The following is a 24,353-nucleotide window of genomic DNA, read 5'->3' on the forward strand; positions in this document are numbered from 1 at the left end:
ACCATCCAAGTGTCAAAGTAGAGGTAGCAGCAATAACAATAGCACAAAGGACAAGCCAACCTTGCAAAAATCGAAGATGACCAAAACAAGGAAGAAGTGGGGAGCAGTCTCCTTGTAGACTATGAGGAGAATGATTACAATGACGTGTTGTAGAGGATATGAGTGATCCTTGGCTTCTATTCAAGGGGAGGGATCTTTGGTGTGTTTGATACCATGATCCAGTGAGATACCTTTTGTAGCCTATGTGGCATAGTTTGTGTGACTTCAGGAACCAGTGTGGCATAGCTTGTGTGACATTAGTCTCTATGCAATTCATTCACTAGCCTGAATTCCAAGGGGATGATTGCTATGTATATGGCCTTTGGCATGTGCACCAACATATAGTGTGTACCTTCCCTAGTTTAGTCACTATCCTATGTGGCATTGTGTCACGTGGCTTCCATGTGATGTGTATGACGTGTATTAGCATCCAAACGAGTTGTACATGAGTTCAAACCGCTAGTCTCATGGGTTGTTCTCATATTTGTAGGGCTGATTTGAGGTGCCTCTTATGGACAAATTCATCGGTAATACTACATTCTACTACACTAGCTACTTCTACTCAAGTAGCCCATCTTGTACGCACTTCTAGTGTGAGTTTATGATCAATAATAAAGCTCATTTTTAGCTTGTTACATCTTGTGTGTTGTGCCATTGATCATTGCTTAATCATCCTTATGAATGATACACTTATCAAGCCACCTTAATCCTTACACATATAAAAGGAATTTGCTTCATTAATCAAACTCTGACTCTAATTAGTGTTTCAAAAAATTTTCCACATCTAGGAGATAGTTTTAAACTACACTTTGGTGTGTGGATACCATGGCACTTGCTATGTACACCATTGTACAATCTGCAAGTTCCTATCAACACAAATGAAGAAGATAAGTAAAGAGATTGGGCATTCCAAGATTCAAAGAGGAATTGGGCTTCCCAGATTCAAAGAGGAATTGGTAAAGATAGGTAAAGAGATTGGGCCTTTTGAGATTCTAAGAGGAATTGGTGGATTGCAAAGAGTGAGCACTTCCATGATATGCTACTAGATGATACTAGTGATCTATGGATTATTAGAATGTATGGGATTCCAAATGTACTTTTAAACTTAAGTTTTGTGGTGGAGGTTGGTGGTAGATGGTCTCCCTATAGCCTATAGCATGTATAAGAAAAACCTTAGAAATGGTAAATGCCCTTGTCAAGAATCCCTCAAGCGTTAATCGAGTCGGAATCTTGTTGAATAAAATGATTAGGCTAGGCTAAAGCCTCTCTTGAAATGCGTTTTGCTTCTTCAAATCAAATGAAGAAATCTGTGTCTCGTGTCAATCAACCTTCGAAAACGTGATGGGTCGTTGATCTCCTGTTTCTCGCAGGGACATGCATTGCCATCCTGCGGCAGGAAGTCAAGCTCTTGCCATGCTCTATCGAAATCATAATCTAGAGATTTCTTCGCGACTTTGAGGAAGACGGAGTCATTCCGTGCTCACGGATTGGGGTTTCACAGCGGCGCGTAGGTTATTGTTCAATATATCGAGTTAGGGTTTCTTCTGCAAGCTCTCCCTCTTACAGTCTGCAAAACGAAATTATAGAGGAACCTAATCTATCAGCAGCGCCGCAGATAGCGACTTCAAGTAAAACAAAGTTACGCTTGAAACACACATCAACTCAGAAGAGAAATGCATACTCTTTCCGCAAACCATATGCAATAAACCAAGTCATCCCCTTTGCAGATTGACCAGAAAAAGTGAGAGGACGGGAAAACTGGAAGGGAGGAGAGGTAACAATGCCAGCAGGTGGATTGAGTGGGGCAAGTAAGCAGCATCTTGCAGCCAAGCTAAGCAACATTATGACACTCACATCTACCCCTACTTCCTCTGCTGTTTCTGATGCGGACAGCAGTGATGAAATTCGAGCTCTTGATTGTAACCTTGCAGCCCTCTGCGAACATGTCCAATCAGAAGGGTGGAATGCTGGTGCCTTCTCCGATATAGTTGTCCATGCCATGGGCTCTACCTATTGCCTTCATCGCCTCATCCTTTCTCGCAGCTCAGTGTTCAGGTGCCCATTCTGACCATTAATTCTTGCCAAGGTCTCACATTTGAGTAAGACTAAATCCATAGGCTGAGTGCTTAGACATCAGAGGGTGTTTACTGTATACCCAAGTAGCAAGTAAAAGTGCAGATCCTCATGAAAAGCGGCATTTATTAAAGAAGGTAGTGAACAAGATGCATTGGTAAAACTGTATTGTAGGGTCGTTGACACTAGTTAAGCTGTAATAAGAGCAATGAGCATTCTGAAAAGATTTGAAGAAAAATGCCCAACACTAATGAAAGAGGAACGAGTTGAGAAAGGCTGCCTCCTTGTTAAGAGCATCTTAAACCATGGTGCCAATGCTTGAATAGTAGGAGAGCAACATAGAGAGTAAGTGGATTCATTTGAAGCACTCGTAAGTTCTTCTCTCGGGGCAATGCTGACGATCTTGCATTTAACTTAGGTGACTATGTTAGAGTTACACCACCGTTGCTTCGCCATTTTGTACGGTTAGTGATTGTCCCCGGTTGGTGTGTGGGTCCTGCTTTTTAATTCCTTTATGTCACTGGGGCCCCATCGGACGGGGTCCTCATAAGTTGGTAGGACTTCTTCTTCTGTTACTTGTTCTTCTTAGGGTTTAGGCCCCTCGTCCGTGATCTACAAGTTGGCTCCATTCTTCAGGGCTTGACACGTGAGCAGTTTGTGACATGCTTTCTTATATTTGCACACTTTATCCTTTTGTCCTTTCTTGACAATACCCCGAGGTTGCATTACATAAACTTCCTCAAATATGTTATCATTCAAGAAAGCAGTAACAATGTTTGACTGATGTACATCCCAACCAAAATGAGCTGCTTCCGAGGGACAATCGATTTGCTCTTTTTTTTTTTTTTGGTTAAGAACTCCTTTGGGCTCTTTTGATCAAGGAGTTGGCTTCTTTTTTCGTCCAGATCGGAACTCTTGACATTCCGACGTAGTAAAATTAGCCATCACACCCAGACCGCATTGATCTTCCGCGGGTGTCTTGATGCACTAAAATTACATACCCAGGTAATCTCATCCAATTAGGAATATTGTCAGGTGCAGCGGAACTGAATGTTGAACTTTGCTCAAGATGAGTGCTCTGAACTGTGCTCAAGGGTTCCTTTTACTTACGAAGGGAGAGCCTTCCATTCCTTTAGTGAGAGAGTGCAATGGACACAAACAAAGTGATGAACACTTCGAATGAAGGTGCTGAGACTGAGAGATAGAGAGAGAAGAATACAACACCAGAATGTTGTCAAACCCTCCTCCATGGGCCCCTTCCTCGATAACAAGAGAGGTCTATTCTATTGATTGCCCAAATATGGTACAAGACACTGATGCAAGTCGTGAGACTATGATGCAATGTGAGTCTAAGTCTGTAGACGACGGTGACGACGAAACGACGACGACGGCTGGAAATACTATCTTCTGGCTGATCCTCTACATGTTGAATTGTTGCTGGAATTTGCTGAGTTCTTTTGCTTAAAAAACGTTGTCCTTGCTGGTTTTAGAACACTGGTTTCACTGAATCTAAAACGCTGGACTTGCTGCATCCAAAACGCCGATCGGAGGGTCTTCAATCGGTGGCCTACTGAGCTACAAAAATGCTGAAGTGTTGGTTCCAAAAACACTACTATGCAGGCTAGAAAATGTACATACTTATTTAAATATCCTTTTAGCTTTATTAAATAGTACTCTCCAAGGCTTAATCAAACAATTTATAGGCTCTAAAGGAGAGTTCAAAACCTCTTGAACATTGTACCAGCCCATGTACACCTTCCTTATATTAGGTAACTTAAGGTCAAACTGTCGCAAGGATATCATCAGAGGCCTCATTACCGTGTATGTGTTACCAACATCAAACCAAAAGTGTTTGTCATCAATAAGCAATTTCAAGGACCTCATCTTCGTTTTTACTCGTTCCAGTTGCTTAGCTTCCCACTTGTAAAAAGAATCACAAACAAATGTCTCTAAAATAGCATTTTTGTTTTGTAGCAGACTTACCATGGTGTAAAGTTTGTGCAAAATCTTATTGCACACGATAGCTTCAGCATTGTGGACATACGTTGCTGATACATGTCCAAAACAAGTTCTCTCTTCAAAACAAACTTCACCACCTTCCTTGGTTTGTCTATAATTATTTTAAACCAATTAGTGTCATTCTTTTAACCCAATCTTGCAACACAAGATTCAAGTTGTGTGCATTGTAGCCAAACATGTGCAAGCTAGGGAGGTGCTCCTCCATGAGATGAACAACTGATCGATAATTTTTGGCATTGTCCATGATCACTTGTACTACATTAGGGACACTTTTTTTATTAATTGTCTCTATTATGATATCACCTATAAAGCTCCCTGTCTTAATCCCCCTCAAGCTATCCATTGCTTTAATGAATCACTCCCCTCGAGGACTAAATAGAATCGCACTAATTAGCAGCCTATACTGGACTTTTGACCATCGATCACTTGCTATAGTTCGTCTTGTTTGATCAATTTATTTCAAGATCAACCTATCAACTTCCTTTTGGGTGTTTACGAAGAATTTATCCAAGAAAGTTGTGCGCATCTAATGATATGATGGAGGGAAAAAACCAGAACCATACTCACCAATATTCCATGCATGCTTCCATGGCTCTTGTGTGACCATCAGCATAGAACCTCATGTAAAATAGATAGCTTGTGTTCCACTCATGCTTCCATGGCTCTTGTGTGACTATCAACATCGAACCGCATGTAAAATAGATAGCTTGTGCAAGAGCAGACTATACCTCTTCAAGAGTAGTTGATCAAAAGCTTTGATAAAGACTTATTTGCCTCGTTCTATGCATTCCAAACTGGTACTCAGGCAACGTGTCTTTAGTACTAGGGAAATGTTGTAGTTCAATGCTGAAAAACGCTGTTGTTGTGACAGACTTGGACACTCCAAGTCAAGAATCAATCACGACAGCACCAAATAACCACTTCAAAACAATTCACAGTTCACAATAGATTTGCACTGGCCCCGTGGAGTTTCGTGCCTAGAGATCTTGGCCCCAAAGACTCGCGTCCCTTTCGCTCCAACCACGACGTAGAGAAGCAAGACAAAACCTGCGGACCGTAAGCATAAACCTTTTCGAAACCAATCCGTCTCAATCATAAATCCACATATGGCATACATGTACCATAAGCATGGCAACCGAGCTCACTCCTGCACGCGTAGCTCTATGGAAACTTTACTTGTTCGAAACACATGTATATCCGTGAACCTCCTATCTGCGAGCTATACCTAGTTCAAGTTGTATCCGCAAATACATACATAGTATGATCTGCATAAAACCGTGCTAAAATCACTCTCTAGAATGTCTCACACAATCATACATAGTCTTCACTGCAAGAAAGCGCAACTTGTGAGCAAAGTGGTCGGGAATTTGGTGCAATACCTCATCGGTCTGAAAATATGTCGACTGAAAACCAAACACATAACACAATCAACCAGCTACCTGTGATGATTGAAATTGACGTCCAAGAGCCCAGCTCATGAGAAAAATTGCTCCGGAATGCTCTGTCGGAGCCGCTATACATTGGTGTGTGCCATCGAAGCAGGAATTCTTTATGTATTAATTAGTTCAAAGTACACGAATGGTTCGGGTCTCACTCTCAGACTTTGCGTCCAGATGCTCTGTAGAGTGGGAGCCCAAACCACTTATTTAAAGTTTACAAGGGATGCCAAAAGCAAAGCCTTAAAAGCTTCAGATCAAAAGCAAACTCCCTCTCTCTCAAGCTCTCATGGGCTTTAATAAAAATAAAGCAAAAGTATTCTCTCTCTCTCTATTTCCAATTGCGTAGGCAAAAGCTGCTTTTTTCCCAGCGCGTGATTTCCGCCGCAAAATCCGGGCCTTGCCGTACGGTGCCACGTCAGCATGCCAACGCTTTTTCCGGGGTTCCCTGCTCCCCTAGGGTTAGGGTTAGGTGAGGGCAGAATTTAGGGTTAGGGTTTTTAGCAGATTTTAGGGGTTGCAGATTTAGGGTTTTCAGCAGCAGTCTAGGTTTCCTCTCTGGCAGCCACGTCATCACTTTGTGACATACCCCCCTCTTGAAAGCATTGTAATCGCCCTCAATTACACCTGCAAAACAGATAGAGGCCATAAACAGCAGACACTGATTGTTAGTACCTACGTACTAGGAACACACATCTAGCACGTGTACCAATCGACACATCTAGCACATGTATCAATCGACAGTCACATCACACGACATCATAGGACATCACTAGACATCACAAGACATTCAACATTCATTCGGATCTTAGTCGGCAATGTAGCTAGCAATTGCATCTAGATCCAATCGGGACCTCATCGATGTTTGATTGACTAAATCCTATTGCAACCATGTCTATTCAAGATCAATTAGACCAAAATGCTGCAGTCATTTTGTCTATTAGTTCCTCCATTAAAAAAGAAGTCAAGAACAAATCAGTATCATATTTAGGAATTCCATTTCATAAAGTCATTCGGCAAAAGACTATCAGCTCTCAGTATCCCTGAAGCTCAAAGAGACATCAGTGACTTTAGTATCAAAATCAAGGCATCTGTTGACAAAGGAGCGGAGTGACTCCCTCCTTGTGCATCCCACTGCACCAGATCTCCGGCCAAGCTGCATTCTGGGTTCCATTTGGAGGAGACTATGCTAAACCAAAAGCATCGAGGTAAAGTTTCATAATCTGAGGAGTATCTGCTAGGTTCTCCTCCTCCATCCACTTCGCATCCAATGCAGGATAGTTGTTGAACTTAACCAAGAACCCCCTTCAGACTTTATCTTTATTCTTCGTATCCTTATGTGCCAACATCTGTTCAGGAACAAGGATTTTCTCGTTTTCTTCCACTTCGGGTTGCGCATAAGGCTCCCCATCATCAGGCACATCACCTATAAAAGGTTTCAAGAGACTCACATGAAATGCATTGTGAATCCTCCAAGTATCAGGCAGTTTTTGTCGGAAGGAGACATCATTTATCTTTTCAGTGATCTGGAAAGGTCCGTAGTATCGCATACTAAGCTTTGGAAAAAGCCTCTCCTTTCCCTTTTTCTTTCTCAGGCATGCCTTCTCAAAACGTAAGAGCACCCAATCATCCTCCTTCAATTTCAAGTTGCGACGATGGTGATCCGCTGCCTTTTTCTGTCGTTCTTGAGATTTCTGCAAAGTCTCGTGAACCTTGGCAAAAGCCGTATCTAAGTCTCGCGTATATTCATCCGCTTCAAAAATCTTATCTTTCGTGCTTAGGAAGGGTGGAACCTTTGCAGCACCTTTAACAATCTCAAATGGTGCCTTCCCCGTCGAAGAGTGTATCGTGTTATTGTTGGCAAATTCCACCAAAGGTAGATACTTTTCCCATTGAGTCTTCTGATCCGAGATATAAGACTTCAATAAATCTAGAACCACTGAGTTGGCAATCTTAGATTGCCCGTCAGTCTGCTTGTGGAACGATGACGAGAACTGCAACCGCGTGCCAATGTTCTCCCAAATTGCCTTTCAAAACAAACTCGTAAATCTGGGGTCCCTGCCGGAGACAATCGTCTCAGGCATGCATGTAATCTGAAAATCTGGACCACAAATAGTCTCACTAAGTGATCCGGCTTGACTGTTTTCTTCACTGGAATGAAATGAGCCTGTTTACTAAATCTGTCAATAACAGTCCAGATACCATCGTGACCACTCTTGTGTTCTCGAAAGATAAAAAATGAAATCCATTGCAATACTTTCCTAGGGGCGGGTGGGTATGGGTAAAGGCTGTAAAAATCCCTTTGCTTTATGCCTGTCAAACTTGACCTTCTGGCATACCAAGCAACTGCGCACAAACTCTTTCACATCCTTCTTGAGTCTCGGCCAAAAGAAGTATCTCTCTACCCCTTTCATGGTGGTAGCAATGCCGCGGTGACCCGTAAAAGGTGGACAGTGGCATTTAGTCATAACCTTTTCCCTCAACGGCTGTGTAATGCACAACATGGTTTTTCTCATCAAGTAGCCATCACAAATGGAATATCCCGCTACTGTCTCCCCATCCTGCATTCGTGTGAAAACGTCTACAAAATCTGTATCTGTGGCATACTTGTCGACCATATCCTCGAAGCTCCTCTGATGTATCGTGGAAATAGAACCAACGGCTTCCGAGACAAAGCATCTGCCACTACATTCTTTTGTCCCTGAACATGGACAATTCGGAAGTGAAACTGTGACAAGATGTTCGCCCACCGCATCTGCTTTTCAGAAAGCTGCTTCTTTGACAAGAAGTAGCGCAAACTCTGATGGTTTGTAAAGACAGTAAAATCCGCTCCGAGTAGGTAATGCCGCCACCGAGTAAGAGCATGGATAACCGCCAAAAGCTCTTTCTCATAAATCTGAGCTGTCATCTTCGGCCTTGAGAACAATCGGCTCTCGTAAGCAATGACATGGCCTTCTTGCATTAAGACCGCACCCAGACTACGACCACAAGCATCACAATATACTTCAAATGACTTCTGCAAGTCCGGCAAAGTCAAAACGGGTCCTGTAGTCAATTTCTCTTTCAATGTTTGAAAGGCAGTCACCTCTGTGGATCCCCAGGAGAAAGGGACTCCTTTCTGTGTCAAGATATGCAAAGGGGAAGCAACCTCTGCAAACTTTCGAATGAACTGCCTGTAGTACGAACACAGTCCCAAGAAGCTTATAACTTTATGGACATTCTTCAAATCGGGCCAATCACGGATAGTCTCTATCTTGGCTGGATCCATTCGCACTCCTGCTGCTGAGACAATGTGTCCCAAAAAGTGTATGTCTTGTAGGAAAAATTCACTTTTCTTTGCATTAATCACTAACTTGTGATCTCGTAATGCCTGAAAGACCTGAAGCAGATGATCTCTGTGTTCTGCCTCATTCTTGGAGAAAACAATGATGTCGTCAAAGAAAGTGCCAACAAATAGCCCGACTCTCGAAAAATTCTGTCCATCATCCGGTTAAATGTCGCAGGAGCATTGGTTAAGCCAAAAGGCATCACCAAAAACTCAAATAACCCAAACATCTTTCAAAAAGCTGTCTTGTAGACGTCTCCCGGCGCGATTCTGATATGATGATATCCACTCTTCAAATCAATCCTGCTAAAGCACGAGGATCCTTGTAATCTGTCGAGTATATCATCGATCCTAGGAATCGGAAATCTGTTCTTGATGGTGATTTTGTTGAGAGCTCTATAATCGATGCACATTCTCCAAGATCCGTCTTTCTTCAAAACCAACAACACTAGAGAGCAATACGGTGAAGTACTAGGCTGGACAAGACCCTTTTCCAAGAGGTCTTTCACTTGGTTCATAATCTCTCTTCATTCTGTGCTCGGCTCACACGGTAAGGTGGCCAGTTTGGTGGTGTGCTTCCAGGTATCAGATCAATGGTATGATCTTCAGGACGAGCAGGTGGTAACTTGCCTGGTAGGCCCTCTGAGAAGCAATCGGCGTGAGAGGAGAAAATCTTGGCGTTCTTTTTCAAGTTTAGACATATTTGTCCTATCCTTATCGCTCAATTCTTTCATAAAGATCGAATAAACAAATAGATTGGATTTCATTAATTTAGAAATGGCCGAAGCCGATACAATAGGGACAGACTCGCCCTTCAGTTTAATATCAAGTACAATGGTTCTGCCCTTCTCTGTAGTCAATGTCGCTTTCCTCGCGCGATAATCGACCACGGCGTTGTTCTTGTACCAGGGAATCCCTAAGAGAACATCACAACCTTCCAAAGGCATCATGTAAAAGTCCTCATGCCCCAAATACCCCTGACAATGCAACCGAAGTTTGCCAATGACAGGTGTAATGGCTACGTCCTTGCCGGGTGCCGCTTGAACAGCCTCCGCAAGTGGTCCCATCCGATTGGGAGTGATCTCGAGCCGCGCCGCCAATTCCGGTGAAATGAAGTTGGCCTTGGCTCCTCCATCAAAGAAGATCAGGGCCTCTTGATCTTTCACTTTGCCCCAAGCTCGGCAAAGTTCTATACTCTCGTCCATGGTGTTGGGATCGGTACCCACACAATCTTGAACCAGTCCTGTTTTCATCTTGCCTTTGCTTCCACGTCCCTCAGCTGCTCTCGAACTCTCAGGCCTGTCGTCGTCCTTGTCATTCTATTCTTTCTGTGCCTTTTTAGGGCACTTCGTGGAGATATGTCCATGTTCCCCCGCATCCAAAGCACTTCCCCTCCCTGATGAAGCGAGCTCTCTCCTGAGGAGTCAGCTTGGGCCGTGCATTCTTCTTTTCTGGGTTGCTCTTTCCCTTTCTACTTTCATTTGCTAAAGTCTGTTCGGCTCGTTGTGTCATGACCTCTTCGGAGGGTTAGGTCAGACTGCCAGAGTGAATGGCAAAGCCCCGTTTCGCGTGACTCATCAACTACTGAATAGAAGCTGACTTCTGTTCCAAGCAGTGATCTCGGATCTCTGTAGGTAGACCCAAGGTAAACCGCTCAATGTGTTCTCTGAACAAGATCTTCTTGAATAAAGAGGCGGGTAGAAAAGAGCTCCAGAATCTCTCACAATAAGCGTCCACTGTATCTCTCTTGGTCATCCGAAGATGGTTCCAAGCAGCTCGTATATCGCGTTCATTCTCTTGCGTCAGCCAAGAAGAAATAAAAAAGCTTCTTAAATTTCAGCCATTTAATTGGCGCAGTCTTGTTTAAAAGAAGCGTGGTGTCACGTGACACATCCCAACCCTATGTGTCCATGGACAAGCTACACCATAACAGGGTTTCCGTCAAAGTCCAGTCAAGTTAGATTAGGAGTGATCTGGCACTTTTGTGAGTCTATTCGTAGACCGTGCATGCTCAGTCACTCAGTGTAGATGCATATCCTCTGGTTGCATAAGCACAAGCATAAGCATTTCCATCAGATTTCATAAGAGTCAGTTTGGGGATTTTTCAGATGACTTTATCCGATTTTTCCCTATTTTTGACATTTTTCACTTATTTATTAAATGACTTTTGTTGGGTACTAAGTAGGGCAAATTGGGTAAGTTAATTTATAAGCAAACCCAAGTTAGCACAAATTGGCAGATGAGCAAAGACACAGCAGGCTTCCCCAAGCAACAGGTGTCCCACCCTCTCTCAGCAAGAACCCTCTCCATCCCCTTGGCGAGGCCAACCCATCAAGCCTAGCGTTTTCATCATAGAGCATCTCTCCCTCACCGGCGTTTACCAAATCTGCCATAGCCATCCCTTGTACTGCCCTAGCGTTTTCATCCATTGCAAGAGATCGCCAGCAAGTGGGAAGTCCAACGTTTTTCAACTTGGGCAGATCAGCGTTTTTGCAAGGTACTAAGGCTAGAAGAAACTCAGCCAATGCAGCGTTTCATCAATGCATTGCAGCAGGTCATCATAGCCGGGTAAGGGTTTTCTTAAGCACTTGAAAAACCTGCAGTTTCAGGCGAAACCCCTCTGCTGTCCAGCGTTTTTCAGCAAGGAGTTTCGTCCCAAAAACGCAGCCAAAAAGTAGAGGACAGCAGCGTTTTTCATCACCTATCCGACCCCGACCAAAACAGTCATTTTCAGCCACTAACACAGCGAGAAAACAGCCATTTTCAGCCACCAAGAAGATCCCAGATTTCAGCCTAAGTCGCCGCCGTCTTCGTCGTCATCGGCATAGTCCTATTGCATCAGTCCATTGCATTTGCATTGTATGCATTTGTGCAATCAAGTAGACCACTCTCGCCGACGAGAGCGGGGCCTTCGGAGGAGGGTTTTACAACCTCTCGGTGTCGTATCTCTTCTCTCTCCTTCTCTCAGTCTCATTCACTTGCATGCACAATCCACTCACTTTGTTCGTGATCATAGCACTCTCCACAAGACGGAAAGCTCTCTCTTTCCCTAAGAAACTAAAAGGAACCTTGAGCAGTAAAGATCACTAATCTTGAGAAAATACAACATTTATTCCGCTGCACCTTACATTGATATCAGAGCTTTGGAAGTGTTCTGCATTACTGAAGGAAAGAACCACAAGAATTTTTTTTTTGTGCTTGTTGTGGTCGCACGAACCCAAGTTTACTTGGGCGTGGCGTTCCTAATCGTGTTTTGTTGAAGAGTGATAGGAATCCCAAGAAAGAAGGGCTTGTCCAGCCTCCCCTTGTGTCTCTTTTCACTCATTGAGAGCGGACTGTGCACTTAGCGGCCCGCCAATCGGCGTGAGGTGGGAAAAAGCAACCTTGGTGTGAGCGCAAGGCCGCCAAGGGGTGCGCCTGCAGAAAAGGGTAGAACTCGCGTAAAGAGAAGATCCTTCTCCAACGCGATTTGCAAGCGAAAGAAACCCTCAAGAACCTCAAGAACCTCAAGACCTCAAGACCCAAGTTCCTCGTGAACTTAAGAACCAAAGATCCCAGTGCATGGTCGTCACCCGAAGCGGCATGGGTACTTCGCATTTAGGTGATGAGCATGAGAGAGGCGACGAAGGATTTTCCCCACCAGGAGATTTTTCCAATCCTCCCCCTTCGCCATCTACGCCACGAGTTGTCCTCACTCCTATGGAGATGATGGTCAAGTCAATGTTGGACAAGATGACACAACAACAAGAGACAAATCGAGTTGCCTTGGCACAACTCGCAAGCAAAGCAGATGAACAAGCGGCAAAGGACCGTGCACAAGAAGCCAAGGACCGCGAGTGAAAGAAACGACAAACTTGCTGCACAACAAGAAGAGAATCGACTTGCTCAAGAACGTGAGCGCATTGCTCTTGCCGCAAGACAAGAAGAACAGCGACTTGCTCAGGAACGTGAGCGCATTGCTATTGCCGCAAAACAAGAAGACCAGCGACTTGCCCTCGAACGCGAGCGCGTTGAACGCAAAGGACTCGAAGCAGAAAGGGACGCGGAGCGAGAAGCTCAAAGGGAAATTCGTCATCAAGAATTTATTTCCCAAGTCCTAGCCTCGAAGACCGAATCACCCAAAGATCGTGGGAGTTTGTCAAGTGGCGCAAGCCACGAGGCGGATGCACACAATCCAGTCACAGAGAAGTTGACTTTCAGTAAGTATGACGGTGAGATGGATGCTATTGTTATTCATTCTTGGTTGTATCAATTTAATGCTTATTTTGCGACAACTAAGAAAACAGGCAACAACAAAGTTTTGACGGCAGCTATGTACCTTGCCGGTGATGCCATAAATTGGTATCAGGCTTGGCAAGAGGCACAGCTAGCCGCGCACCTAAAGGCAGCCGACGATCTCACGCCCCTCTCTTTTAGTTGGGCTGATTTCCAAGACAAGCTCAAGGCGCGGTTTATGCCACCTCAGTACCTTGCACGACTGAAGGACGATTGGCGAGCTCTCAAGCAAAACGGTACGTCGGTTATGTCTTTCTCTAATCGGGTTTTGCAGCTCGGCACTCAATTATGCAAATCGGATAAGAAGCGCAAGGAGGCATTTCTTTACAGATTGGACGAGTATATCAAGTATGATGTCGAGGTACTCGATCCACCTGATCTCAACAAAGCGGTAGCCATTGCTCTCGCCCACGATATGAAACACAACAAAGGAAAGCAAGGAAAACAAGACTTCTCAAGGAACCCCGCAGAATTCTTAGAACACACAGAATGGTAAGAACGGTAAGAATGGTAATTCTTCTAGCCCTTCTTTCTCTAATTCCTCGGAAAAGAACTCTAACAATGAATCTAAGGGTAAAGCTAAAGCACCTGCAAAACCTAAGCTAACCCCTGATGAAAAGCTTCTCAAGGAATTATAGGCGGATACATCACGGCTGAAGAACAAGTGATTTATGCTAAAGAAGGTGGATGTTTTCAATGTCACATTAAGGGTCACATTAAGAAAAACTGTCCTAAGACAGTCCCACCTAAAGAACCAAAGGCACCCACAACTACCACAAACTCTGTCACAACACAACCTGCATCTTCTCATGACTCTGACACACACATTGATGAATCTCTCATGAAGTGTTATGGTCATGTAAAAGGACAACGTTTTATCATATTGTTTGATCCAGGCAGTATGTATGATGTGATTAGTCCCCCTCTTGTTGAGAGAGCCCGCCTAGAGGTTAGTCAGTATCGAGGTTTCTGGCTTCGCTCTTGGTATGGACTCTCTCATCACGAAGGAGTGCCTTGATGTGATGTTTACCGTTCAGCAAGCTTCTTTTAGTAGGAAATTTCTTGTGTCTCCTCTCTCAAGATGTGATATGATTTTAGGCATGAAGTGGTTTCGTGAACTGAACCCTCTTGTTGATTGGGAGGCTCTCACTGTCACTTTGCATGCCAAAACAGATTCCCCCCTCATCATTCGTGCTGAGGAGGGCTTGCATTCTTTGCCTCTCATCTCGCATGTGCAGGTAAAGCGTGAATTACGACGAGGAGCATAAGCAGCATTCATATATGCTGCCCCAGTTTCCCAGAGCATTCAGGCTCCAGGTAAGTATTCGGAGTTGTTTACGAAATTTAAACATCTCTTTTTGTAGGATGATCTTTCACCTCGTCTTCCACCGGAGCGGTCGGAGGACCATCGCATCGAGCTTATGGAGGGAGCGCAGCCTGTCAGTAAGGCTCCCTACCGTTTGAACGAGTCACATGAGGAAGAGTTAGAGTGACAACTCACGGAGTTGGTGGCTAGAGGATTCATACGTCCTAGTGTAAGTCCTTTTGCTGCCCCTATTTTGTTCGTTCGTAGAAGGACGGTTCGTCTCGTTTGTGTGTTGATTACAGGGCATTAAACAAGATGACCGTCAAGAACAAGTTTCCGATGCCTCGCATTGAGTATATCCTTGATAGGCTCAATGGGGTAAAGGTTTTCAGCAAGGTCGATCTCAAAAGTGGATACCATCAGGTACGGGTATTCAAAGGCGACATTTTCAAGACTGCCTTTCGCACCGAGTGAGGGCAATGGGAGTATATTGTTATGCCTTTTGGATTGACAGGAGCCGTGGGTACGTTCAATCGTCTCATAGTAGGTCGTTTCGGCGACATGGTAGGTGTATGTGTGTTCATCTTTTTAGATGATATTCTCATTTTTTCTGCATCGTGGGAACAACATGAAAGAGATGTTGAAAGGATATTAACTCGTTTGGATGAGTGTCAGTTGTACATTGCAGCTAAGAAGTCTGAATTTTTTCTTACTGAAGTCACTTATTTGGGTTATATCATTTCAGCAGAAGGAGTCAAGCTAGATCCCGCGAAGGTGGAACAGGGGATTTGCCTAAAACTGCATATGATGTGCCTTCTTTTCTTGGTTTATGTCAAGCATATAGTTCGCACATAGAGAATTTTGCACGCATTGTTGCACTTATGACTGATGTTTTGAAAGGGGTAAAGACTCGTCGTCAGCGCGTAGACTTGCCTGAGGCAGCCATTGAGGCTTTCGCAGCTCTCAAGGTTGCGGTGACAGAAGCACCGTGTCTTATCCTTGCTTCTTGGGATGACCGCTTTGAGGTATGGACGGATGCGAGCAATGTCGCCATAGGCGCTGTGCTCCAGCAGCATGGTCGCCCAGCAGCTTTCCCTAGCCGGAAGCTCAATAGTGCGGAAAAGAATTATTCAGTTTATGATAAAGAACTTTTGTCTATCATTCACTCTCTTAAGCATTGGAAGCATTTTTTGTATGGTAGAGAGTTTACAGTGCGCACAGATCATCAAGCCCTCAAGTGGCTCCAGTCTATGCCTAGTGCACATTGGAGTGATCGCCAAGCGCGGTGATCACAATTTTTTGAGCAATTTGGTGGTTTGATTGAGTATGTGCCTGGAAAAGCTAACCCTGTTGTCGCAGATGCGTTGAGTCGCAAAGGACAGATTTTGGCTCTTGAGTTAAGAACCACATTTTCTATACAGGGTGAGTCTTTTGACAGCATGAAGAACCAGTCTGCAGATTCGGAGTTTGGTAAGTATCGGTTGCAGGCCCTTGCTTTCCAAGGCCCAGCAACTATCTCATTCGTGATGGATTGTTATTTTTTCGTCAGCGTTTATGTGTGTTGCCCTCTCTTAGGCCAGCCATATTGCATGATGCACATGAGTCTCTCACGGGTGGGCACAGGGGTATGAACACCACATTGGAAAAGATTGAATGATTTTTCTATTGGCCTAAATGCGAAAAGATGTGTTTAGTTATGTCACACATTGCACTATATGTCAAAAAGTAAAAGCTTCTCGGGGTAAGCAGCAAGGCCTCCTGCTTCTGCTGCCTATTCCCGAGGGACCTTTTCAGGATATCTCTATGGATTTTGTGACTAACTTACCACCAAGTTAGCATTCAAGGAACACTCAATGTTTAACTATTGTTGATTGTTTCGACAAATTTTGCATTTTGATTCCTTGTAAGGCCACAGTTACTGCACAAGATGTTGCACGATTGTTCATAAAGTATTGGTACCCCCTCTGTGGTTTGCCAAAGTCCATTGTTTCAGATAGGGATGTTAAGTTTACGTCCAACTTTTGGCGTGCACTCTTTGAAAATTTTGGCACAAAGTTGATATGCCATGGGGGGGGTCTCTTTTTTACTCTTAAGAGTTTGAGGGTTTGGATTATCTAGGAGAGGATGGGAAGGATATCCACCTCTCCCCCAATGAAGCTTGTAAGTTGTGCTATATTGATGGCGCTTGAGCCTCGAGGCTTGAGCCATATTGATAGCTTTTAAAGAAAAAAGGACCCCCCGTCCCTCCCTTATGTTAGTCTTGAGAGGTTTGAAATCTCCCCCAAGCTGCCACCTCTCTCACTCGCTCTCTGACTCTCTATTTTTTTTTCCAGTTTTGCTGCCCGTTCCGCCAGGCCGTTTTGGATGCCTGTTCCGCCCGTTCCGGTTGGCCGTTCCGCTCGTTCCCTTGTTACGTTCCGGGTCGAACGCTTTTCCGTTTTCGACACCGTTTCGGTGCACAGAATCGGCCGGAACGCCGTTTCGGTACGATTACCCCCAATTCCGTCCGGTCTGTGTTACTATGCTTCGCGGTCCAAGGTTTCCTGTCTGGTTTGACGGTCACGCTCCATGGCAATGCGATTCGCTTCTAGTTGTGCCATCGCAATGCGATTCGCTTCTTGTTGTGCCATTGCAACACGATTCGCTTCTTGTTGTTGTGCCATCATGTCCCATCATCGACTTGACCAAAGCCTCCATAAGATTTGGAACAATCCTTGGCGTAGATGGGGAAGGAGGAGGGTCAGGAAAACCTCCTTGGTGGTGAGATTCTTCTTCGCTACTGTCATGCCCATCACCTCCATGCGAAGTATCCATTCCGCTTCGGGTGATGACCATACACTGAGATTTTTGGTTCTTAAGTTCACGAGCAACTTGGGTTTCTTGTGGGTCTTGGGTTCTTGGGTTCTTGAGGTTCTTGAGTTCTTGAGATTCTTGAGGGCCTTGAGGTTCTTGAGGTTCTTCTTTCGCTTGCAATCTATGTTAGAGAAGGATCTTCTCTTCACCCGAGTTCTACTCTTTTCCGCGGGCGCACCCCTTAGCGGCCTTGCTCTCACACCAAGGTCGCTTTTTCCCACCTCACATTGATTGGCCGGCCGCTAAGTGCATGGTCCGCTCTCAATGAGTGAAAAGAGGCACAAGGGGAGGCTGGACAAGCCCTTCTTTCTTGGGTTTCCTGTCACTCTTCAAAAACACGATTAGGAATTGACACGCCCAAGAGAACGTGGGTTACGTGCGACCGCAACAAGCAAAAAAAATTCTGTGGTTCTTGTGGTTCTTTCCTTTGCCACATCCATGTTCATCACCTCCTTGCGAAGTATCTATTCCGCAATGACCATACAGTGAAGTCTTGGGTTCTTAAGTTCACGAGGAACTTGGATTCTTGTGGTTCTTGCTTTTTTCAACCTCACGTCGATTGGCCAGCCGCTAAGTGCACGGTCTGCTCTCAATGAGTGAAAAGAGAAACATGGGGAGGGGAGACAAGCCCTTCTTTCTTGGCGTAGTGTAGCTAAAATATTACTTTCTCTCTCTCTCTCTCTCTCTCTCTCATATTAGAGCCCATATGATTCTTCTCCTACCAATGATTCTTCTCCTACCAAGGATCCAATCCTTTTTCTACAACACATAGGTTCAGGTAGGGACCCCGACAAAGAAGACACCATCCCACAGAGTACACGCGAGGATGAAGAGCACTCCACCCCATGGAGAAACAAAAAGAACAAACGAAGATTCTAACAGGAGCAAGCCTTCTTTGGAGGAATGGGGGGAGGACAAGAAGAAGTTTCCAGCATGGGATCTCAATAGAACTAAGTACAAGCCTCAACTTTAGGTTGATGCATGTGCAGAGAGAATGATCAAGTACTCCAAGGACCCGAACTATATCAAGAATCATTTGCTTGAAGAGGTTCACTCTCAATGGCAAAAGGGAAACCACTCACCTATCAAGTTGGCCATGAAGTCTAAAGCAAAGCAAGGTGATAGGTGAAAAGCAAAAACTATACTTGCAAGAAGAATTTGACAATGCTCTTGAGCAAAAGTTCAGTCAAATGATGAAAGCCAACAAGCATTCTCGGAAGTAAAGTGAGTCTGAGGATTTTGTTGGTTACTTGGGTAGAAAATCGACTTTCGAGGCGGCTACTAGATCCAAGAAGCGTGTTCGCTTCGAGGATGACCCTTGATCTTCTTCACCTTCAGACAACTCAGACAGCTCCTCTTTCTCTAGTTTGAACGAGAATGAAAAAAGGCGAAAGAAGTGGAGAAAGAACAAGAAAAGCAAATCCAAGCAGAATTCTAGAAAGCATGGAAAGAAATCTAGCAATTTAAAGGAGGACACCTTGTTTTCCTTCGACAGTTCTGGTAGTGATTTCCACACTTCTGGTACATCTATGATAAGAGTCTCCAAAGTACAAAAGGCGGCATCTTTTCTTAAAGGAAATGCTCAGACATGGTTGTCGACTAAACTTTTATATAGTGAAGCTCCAAACACATGGATAAAGTTTAAGAAAGAGTTCACTTTGATATGGTTGCCTAGGCACGTACGAAGAGGATGTGATCACGGCTTGGAACCATCTCAAGATGTCGAAAGTTGATACCTTGGCTACGTATTATCAATCATTTCGGGATACCTTCTTGCCCGTGGACAAATGGATCTGTTACCATATACATGTGGTAGTGATGTGTGTGAACACACTTAGGACCACCGGGGCATTTTTTCCCTCACTAGGAGGTTTTTCCCCCCGTGCATTGTATATACGCCCATCACTCTAGGGCTATCTATCTTTCCATTGCACACTAAGTAATACACTCTCTGTTGTGTGCCTTGAGCTTCCTTCGTCTTCTCCAAGCTGTGCGTTTCCTTGCAACCCTAATTCCAACAATTGGTATCAGAGCAGGTTGCATCCTCTCGGGCTTAGTTGCCAACAGCTCCAGCACACGCGTGCTCACTTTCTCCGATTTCAGTGAGCTTTGGCGAGCGCTCGCAGGTCGAAAAAAATTTCGAGATACTTCGTAGAGGTCGAAGTCTGCTCAGATTTTTGATTCGGACTCATTTCGGCCTCCGTTTCCACTACAGGCAGTATTGCACAGGCTATTTCGTCATTTTGTACAGAAGTTCTGTCAGTGCCGTTTTTTGCATAACAGGTCCCTTACAGTCTTCTATGGTTTGTGCTATATAGCACGTGTTGTTCCCGCTTCGTTTATCCTCTTTTTGGGCAGTTTTCACATCAGGTGCAGCATTTACCATGGTTGACAACAACACAGATGTGTTTGCCGGTGAGGATAGATTGGATGGGGACAATTATCCTATGTGGGCTTACATGATGCAACATGTTCTTGTGTCAAAGGGTGTCTGGAATATTGTGCAGGGCATTGATGTTCGTCCTGGTTTCTGAGGATGTAGGCGATGTTGAGGATGTTGCAGGTCTTGTTGCAAGGATTGCTGCTGTTAGAGTTGTTTTGCCTACGACAGAACAAGCTCGTTGGGATGTAAAGGATGCGCAGGCTCATGTGTTGATTGCGTTGTATGTGAAGCGCACCATTACTCCTTACATTTGTTCAACAAAGTCTGCAAAACAGGCTTGGGATATTCTGACTGGTCTTTATGCAAGCCGCAATGAGGCTAAAATTGCATTGCTGCGTAAAGAGCTGGAATCGAAGATTATGCATGAGGAAGATGAAATGGACACTTTCCTTGCTGGTGTCAAGGATGTTAATGAGCAACTAATATCTGCCGGAGTCATTTTTGACAGTTTACTTATGCAGATTGTTCTTGATTCTTTGCTAGATTCTTACTAGACTTTTGCTAGTACTTGGAGACTTATGACCCAAGGAAATCCTGAAGTTGTCAAGTTTGATGCATTATGCACATTGCTGTTGCAAGAGTCGCTTTCTAGAAAAAACAGCACTAGGCAGCGTGCAGTTGAAAAGGCTTTTGCAGCTCAAAGAAAAAGTGGGAACAGCAATGTAACTACTTCTTATGGTTTTGTTGCGAGTGGAAAAACTTCTGTTCCTAATGCTTTTGCTGGCAGCACTTCGTCTGGCAATTTTGGTGATAGGGCAAAAAGAAGATGTGTTGCCATTTTTGTAAAGTAGTGCCCGAAATTGAAGGCAAAAGAGGCTAAGAAGAAAGAGGCTGGATCCACTACTGGGTTCAATACAAGTGCAGCGATTGTAGAGTCTTCTTTCAAAGGAGATTGTGATGCTGGTGCTGATGCTGATGCAGATGCAGAATGGGCATTTAGTGCAGAGTGCACTTATGATGCTATTGTCCATGATGCATGTATGTCCGTTGTTGTAGATTCACATGTGTGGTATTTTGACAGTGGTGCTACAAAGTACATTACCTCACATCGTGATTTGTTTACCTCTATTGAGTCTGTCCCTCAAGGGAATATGGTGACTTGAGCCAACAATGTCTCTTATCCTGTTCAAGGAGTTGGAAAGATTGTGGTTACTGCTGCAAATGGCAGTTCTTTCGCACTTGTCGATGCACTTTATGTAACTGGGATCAAGAAGAATCTTTTGTCTGTATCTGCACTTGCTAGACTGGGACTTGTAGTCAAATTTGTGGATGACAGATGTACAGTTCATGATCTCAGTTTTGGTGATGAAATTGTTGCATCTGGCCTTTTGTGCCGTGGGTTGTATAAGCTCACTTTGTATAACAAGTGTGGACTAAATTTTGCAAATGCAGTTGCGGATTCAAGGGCTGTGTCAGATGCAAAATTGTGGCATGCATGTTTTGGGCATCTGGATTTTGCCAGTTAACTGCGTTTGCAAAAATCTGATATGGTTGCTTCTTTGCCGCCTCTTGAAGCACGTGGGGGATCATTCCCGCTAGACTTACATGCTTTTTCGGACTCAGATTTGACTGGTTGTTTTGACATGCGAGTGTCCACAAGTGGTTTTTGTTTCATGCTTGGTAGTTCATGTATATCATGGTTGAGCAAGAAGCAACCTACGGTGGCCACTTCTAGTTGTGAGGCTGAGTACAGGGCAGTCTTCACAGCTACAGTTAAGTGTGTATGGCTTAGACACCTTATGGCCGATTTGCGTGTTGGACAGGACACTGCCAACACTATTTACACTGACAGTCAGAGCGCATTGGCAGTTGCCAGGAATAGTTTTTCATGACATTGAGGTGCATTACTACTATGTCAGGGAGAGGCTCTCAGCAGGAGAGATTAACTTGGCTTATGTGCCAACACTGGACAACCTTGCAGATCTTTTCACAAAGGCATTGTCTCGTGAGTAGTTAGAAGCTTTCCGCAAAGCTTTGGGCTTACTCCCCTTTGTGGACTGATCATGTCCTCATGGCATGGCACTTCCCTTTACTCATGTGCTAGCTCTTGTTCACCGCATCACTCCAGGGGGGATTTGTTACCATATACATGTGGTAGTGATGTGTGTGAACACACTTAGGACCGCCGGGGCATTTTTTCCCTCACTAGGGGGGTTTTTTCCCGTGTTCATTGTATGTACCCCCATCACTCTAGGGCTATCTATCTTTCCATTGCACACGAAGTAATACACTCTTTGTTGTGTGCCTTGAGCTTTCTTCGTCTTCTCCAAGCTGTGCGCGTTTCCGTGCAACCCTAATTCCAATAGGACAGTTTTGCTACGGACTACTGAAAGAGATTCGGCGTTGCTGCTTGCAGCAAAAGTCCAAGAACATTCAAAAGCTCATGGAACATGCTAATGACAGTTTCTCTATGCATTCGGGTGTGAAAAGATGCAGCGAAAAAGGGTGAATCGGGTGATGATCTCGTTTGAACTGTGAACAAACCTCCTCTCAGGATTGGGCAGCCGATGGATCTTGGATCTATCGTGATAGATCTCCTTGTAGACGAGCTCCAATCGCGTATCGCCCACCAAACGAGCACACGCAGCAATCTGCAAGTGCTCGTACGCGCGTAGGGACTCGACGCGGAGGGAATAGCTAGCACTAGAGGGAGATCGCAAGAGATCGTTCGTTGGTGCAGAGAAAACGCAAGAGAGTGTAGAGGACAATAGGAAAATTGCTCTACTCAGCATAAAAACCCCACAATCCATAAAAATGGTGAATAAATGCTAATGAATATGTAAACTCACTAAAAGTGACCTAGGAGACATTTTAGTAGCAGAACTGTATAACAGTGTAGACTATGACCCCGGGTAATCCTAGGAACAAGGGTCCCACCTTATGCTAGCCTACCAAGTGGGCAACACCATGGAGTGCATCGCTGAGATAAGGTACGTCTACCTCACATACGGCCAGGCACACAGCCACAAAACACCCCACACTCCCTAATCTGCTCTGGGGAGATAATGGAGCCACCATCAGACAGGAATCTGGATTCTGAACTCTAATACCCCCTCTCAGCTCCTGGACGAGAAACAAGTCCAAGGGTGTAACAAGGGACGGTGTCAGCAGGAGGTGTATTTTTCCTGTTGCCTTCCGTAAATAAGTACTAGATCTTTTTATTTATTTTTATTTTTACTTGTTTTCCGCGGAACCCTTGAAAAGGTGCAAGTGGACATTGCATGGCAAGAGTGAAACGGCTGCGGCCGAATAGGTTTCTCACATTGGGAGTCTGGGATTGGTTGGGCCATTTAGCACTGAATTCTGATGAGTATGGAAGACTGTGCACGCCAAATGAAGTCTGGGCCACTCGGAAAGTCACTTATAACTTTATAAGTCAGTGGGAACTACAGAATTAACTCAGAAGGGGTAAACTGGACACATGGTGGCTCCAGGTGACTTTACCACTTCCAGCATGAAGAGGGGGGCGCCCAATTTGAGAGAGGAGGCTGATTTTTGCCATTAAGTGACCTACAGTGTGTGTGTATGTGAGTAGTGGGTGCAGGTCTACAACTTTAATGGAAAGCTTGAATTCTCCTCTGTCTCATGTAGCGCGATGACTTGCTCTCGTGCATTTCTCTCTCCCCTTTGGCACATATGGTAATGCCCCACTAGTTGGGCTACTCAGATGAATGTGTACAATTTTGGGGGGTTTTGCGCGTTTGCCAAGGCAAGAGCCTTCTGAACAGGAACCGGATTAGCTAATTGCTAATCCCCCACAGGTATGCACAGGTCCATCGCGAAAGATTGCGAGTTTGGAGAGTTTTCTCGCGTGAAAACTCGTCCAATTCACAAGGGAACTGTCCCATTGTGTGCGGGAGCCCTTGGGACACGCGTAGGCGTGTTCGTTGCGCTAAAAACGATCCGAAACAGGGAATTACAGCCTGCTGTGTTTTCTGCAGGTTTAGGGTTTCGCACCTAAACTGCAAGGGAACACCAGGGGAGCCTCGTGAGAGCCTTGGGATGCGTGTACAGGCTTTTGGGCACCTGCCAATGAAAAACAGAGAATTACAACCCGCTGAATTTTTGTGACAGCTACCAGAAAGCTTCCAGATAGCGAGGGAATCCGCCCTAGATAGAAGGTACTTTTGACCTACAGGGTTTTTGTGTCGTTATGTTGCCGAAATCAGGTCGAAAACTTGCGCTTTCAGCCCTCGCCAGGGTTGGACAGCTTTGTGAAAGCTTGTACTAAGTGGTCGGATCGTCTACCTTAAATTGATTAAAGAAATACCGAAAGGGGCGCCAGTCTTTGGGGCCTACAGGGTGTCGTTCTCGTGTGCGCAGTGACATTCTAGTCGTTGGACGCATCTGTGTTCTCTTTCCTTCTCAGTGCTCTTTGTAAAGTTAACAGGTAATTGAAATAGTACTGCCCTCTACGTTGTACAGTCCGGTTATAGACGGGCACCACGTGCCAACGGAAAAGAACAAAGTGAACAATTTTAGCACTTCAAATAACAGTGAACTGAAAGAGAGAGAGAGTGCATGACACATGAGACGGGGAGTGGCGAAGTTCCACCCCGAGAGAGCATTGGCCCCAAACCTTGG

At 44.7% G+C, this 24,353-nt stretch overlaps 1 protein-coding gene across 3 annotated transcripts in view; it reads left to right on the forward strand.

Annotated features, from left to right (window-relative positions):
* The first annotated feature begins 1,293 nt into the window (after positions 1–1,293).
* LOC147443789 (BTB/POZ domain-containing protein) overlaps positions 1,294–24,353 on the forward strand; it is a 76,670-nt gene continuing 53,610 nt past the window's right edge. For 2 of the 3 annotated variants that reach the window (XM_086526581.1, XM_086526583.1), the window contains exon 1: positions 1,294–2,094. In XM_086526581.1, the coding sequence (XP_086382707.1) occupies positions 1,820–2,094 (275 nt within the window). In that variant the 5' untranslated portion in view covers positions 1,294–1,819. The remainder of the gene's footprint in view (positions 2,095–24,353) is intronic. The other variant, XM_086526580.1, reaches the window with a different exon arrangement.

This window comes from Adiantum capillus-veneris, chromosome 13 (assembly GCF_014529385.1).
Source record: "Adiantum capillus-veneris isolate H3 chromosome 13, ASM1452938v2, whole genome shotgun sequence".
Taxonomy (NCBI): Eukaryota; Viridiplantae; Streptophyta; class Polypodiopsida; order Polypodiales; family Pteridaceae; genus Adiantum; species Adiantum capillus-veneris.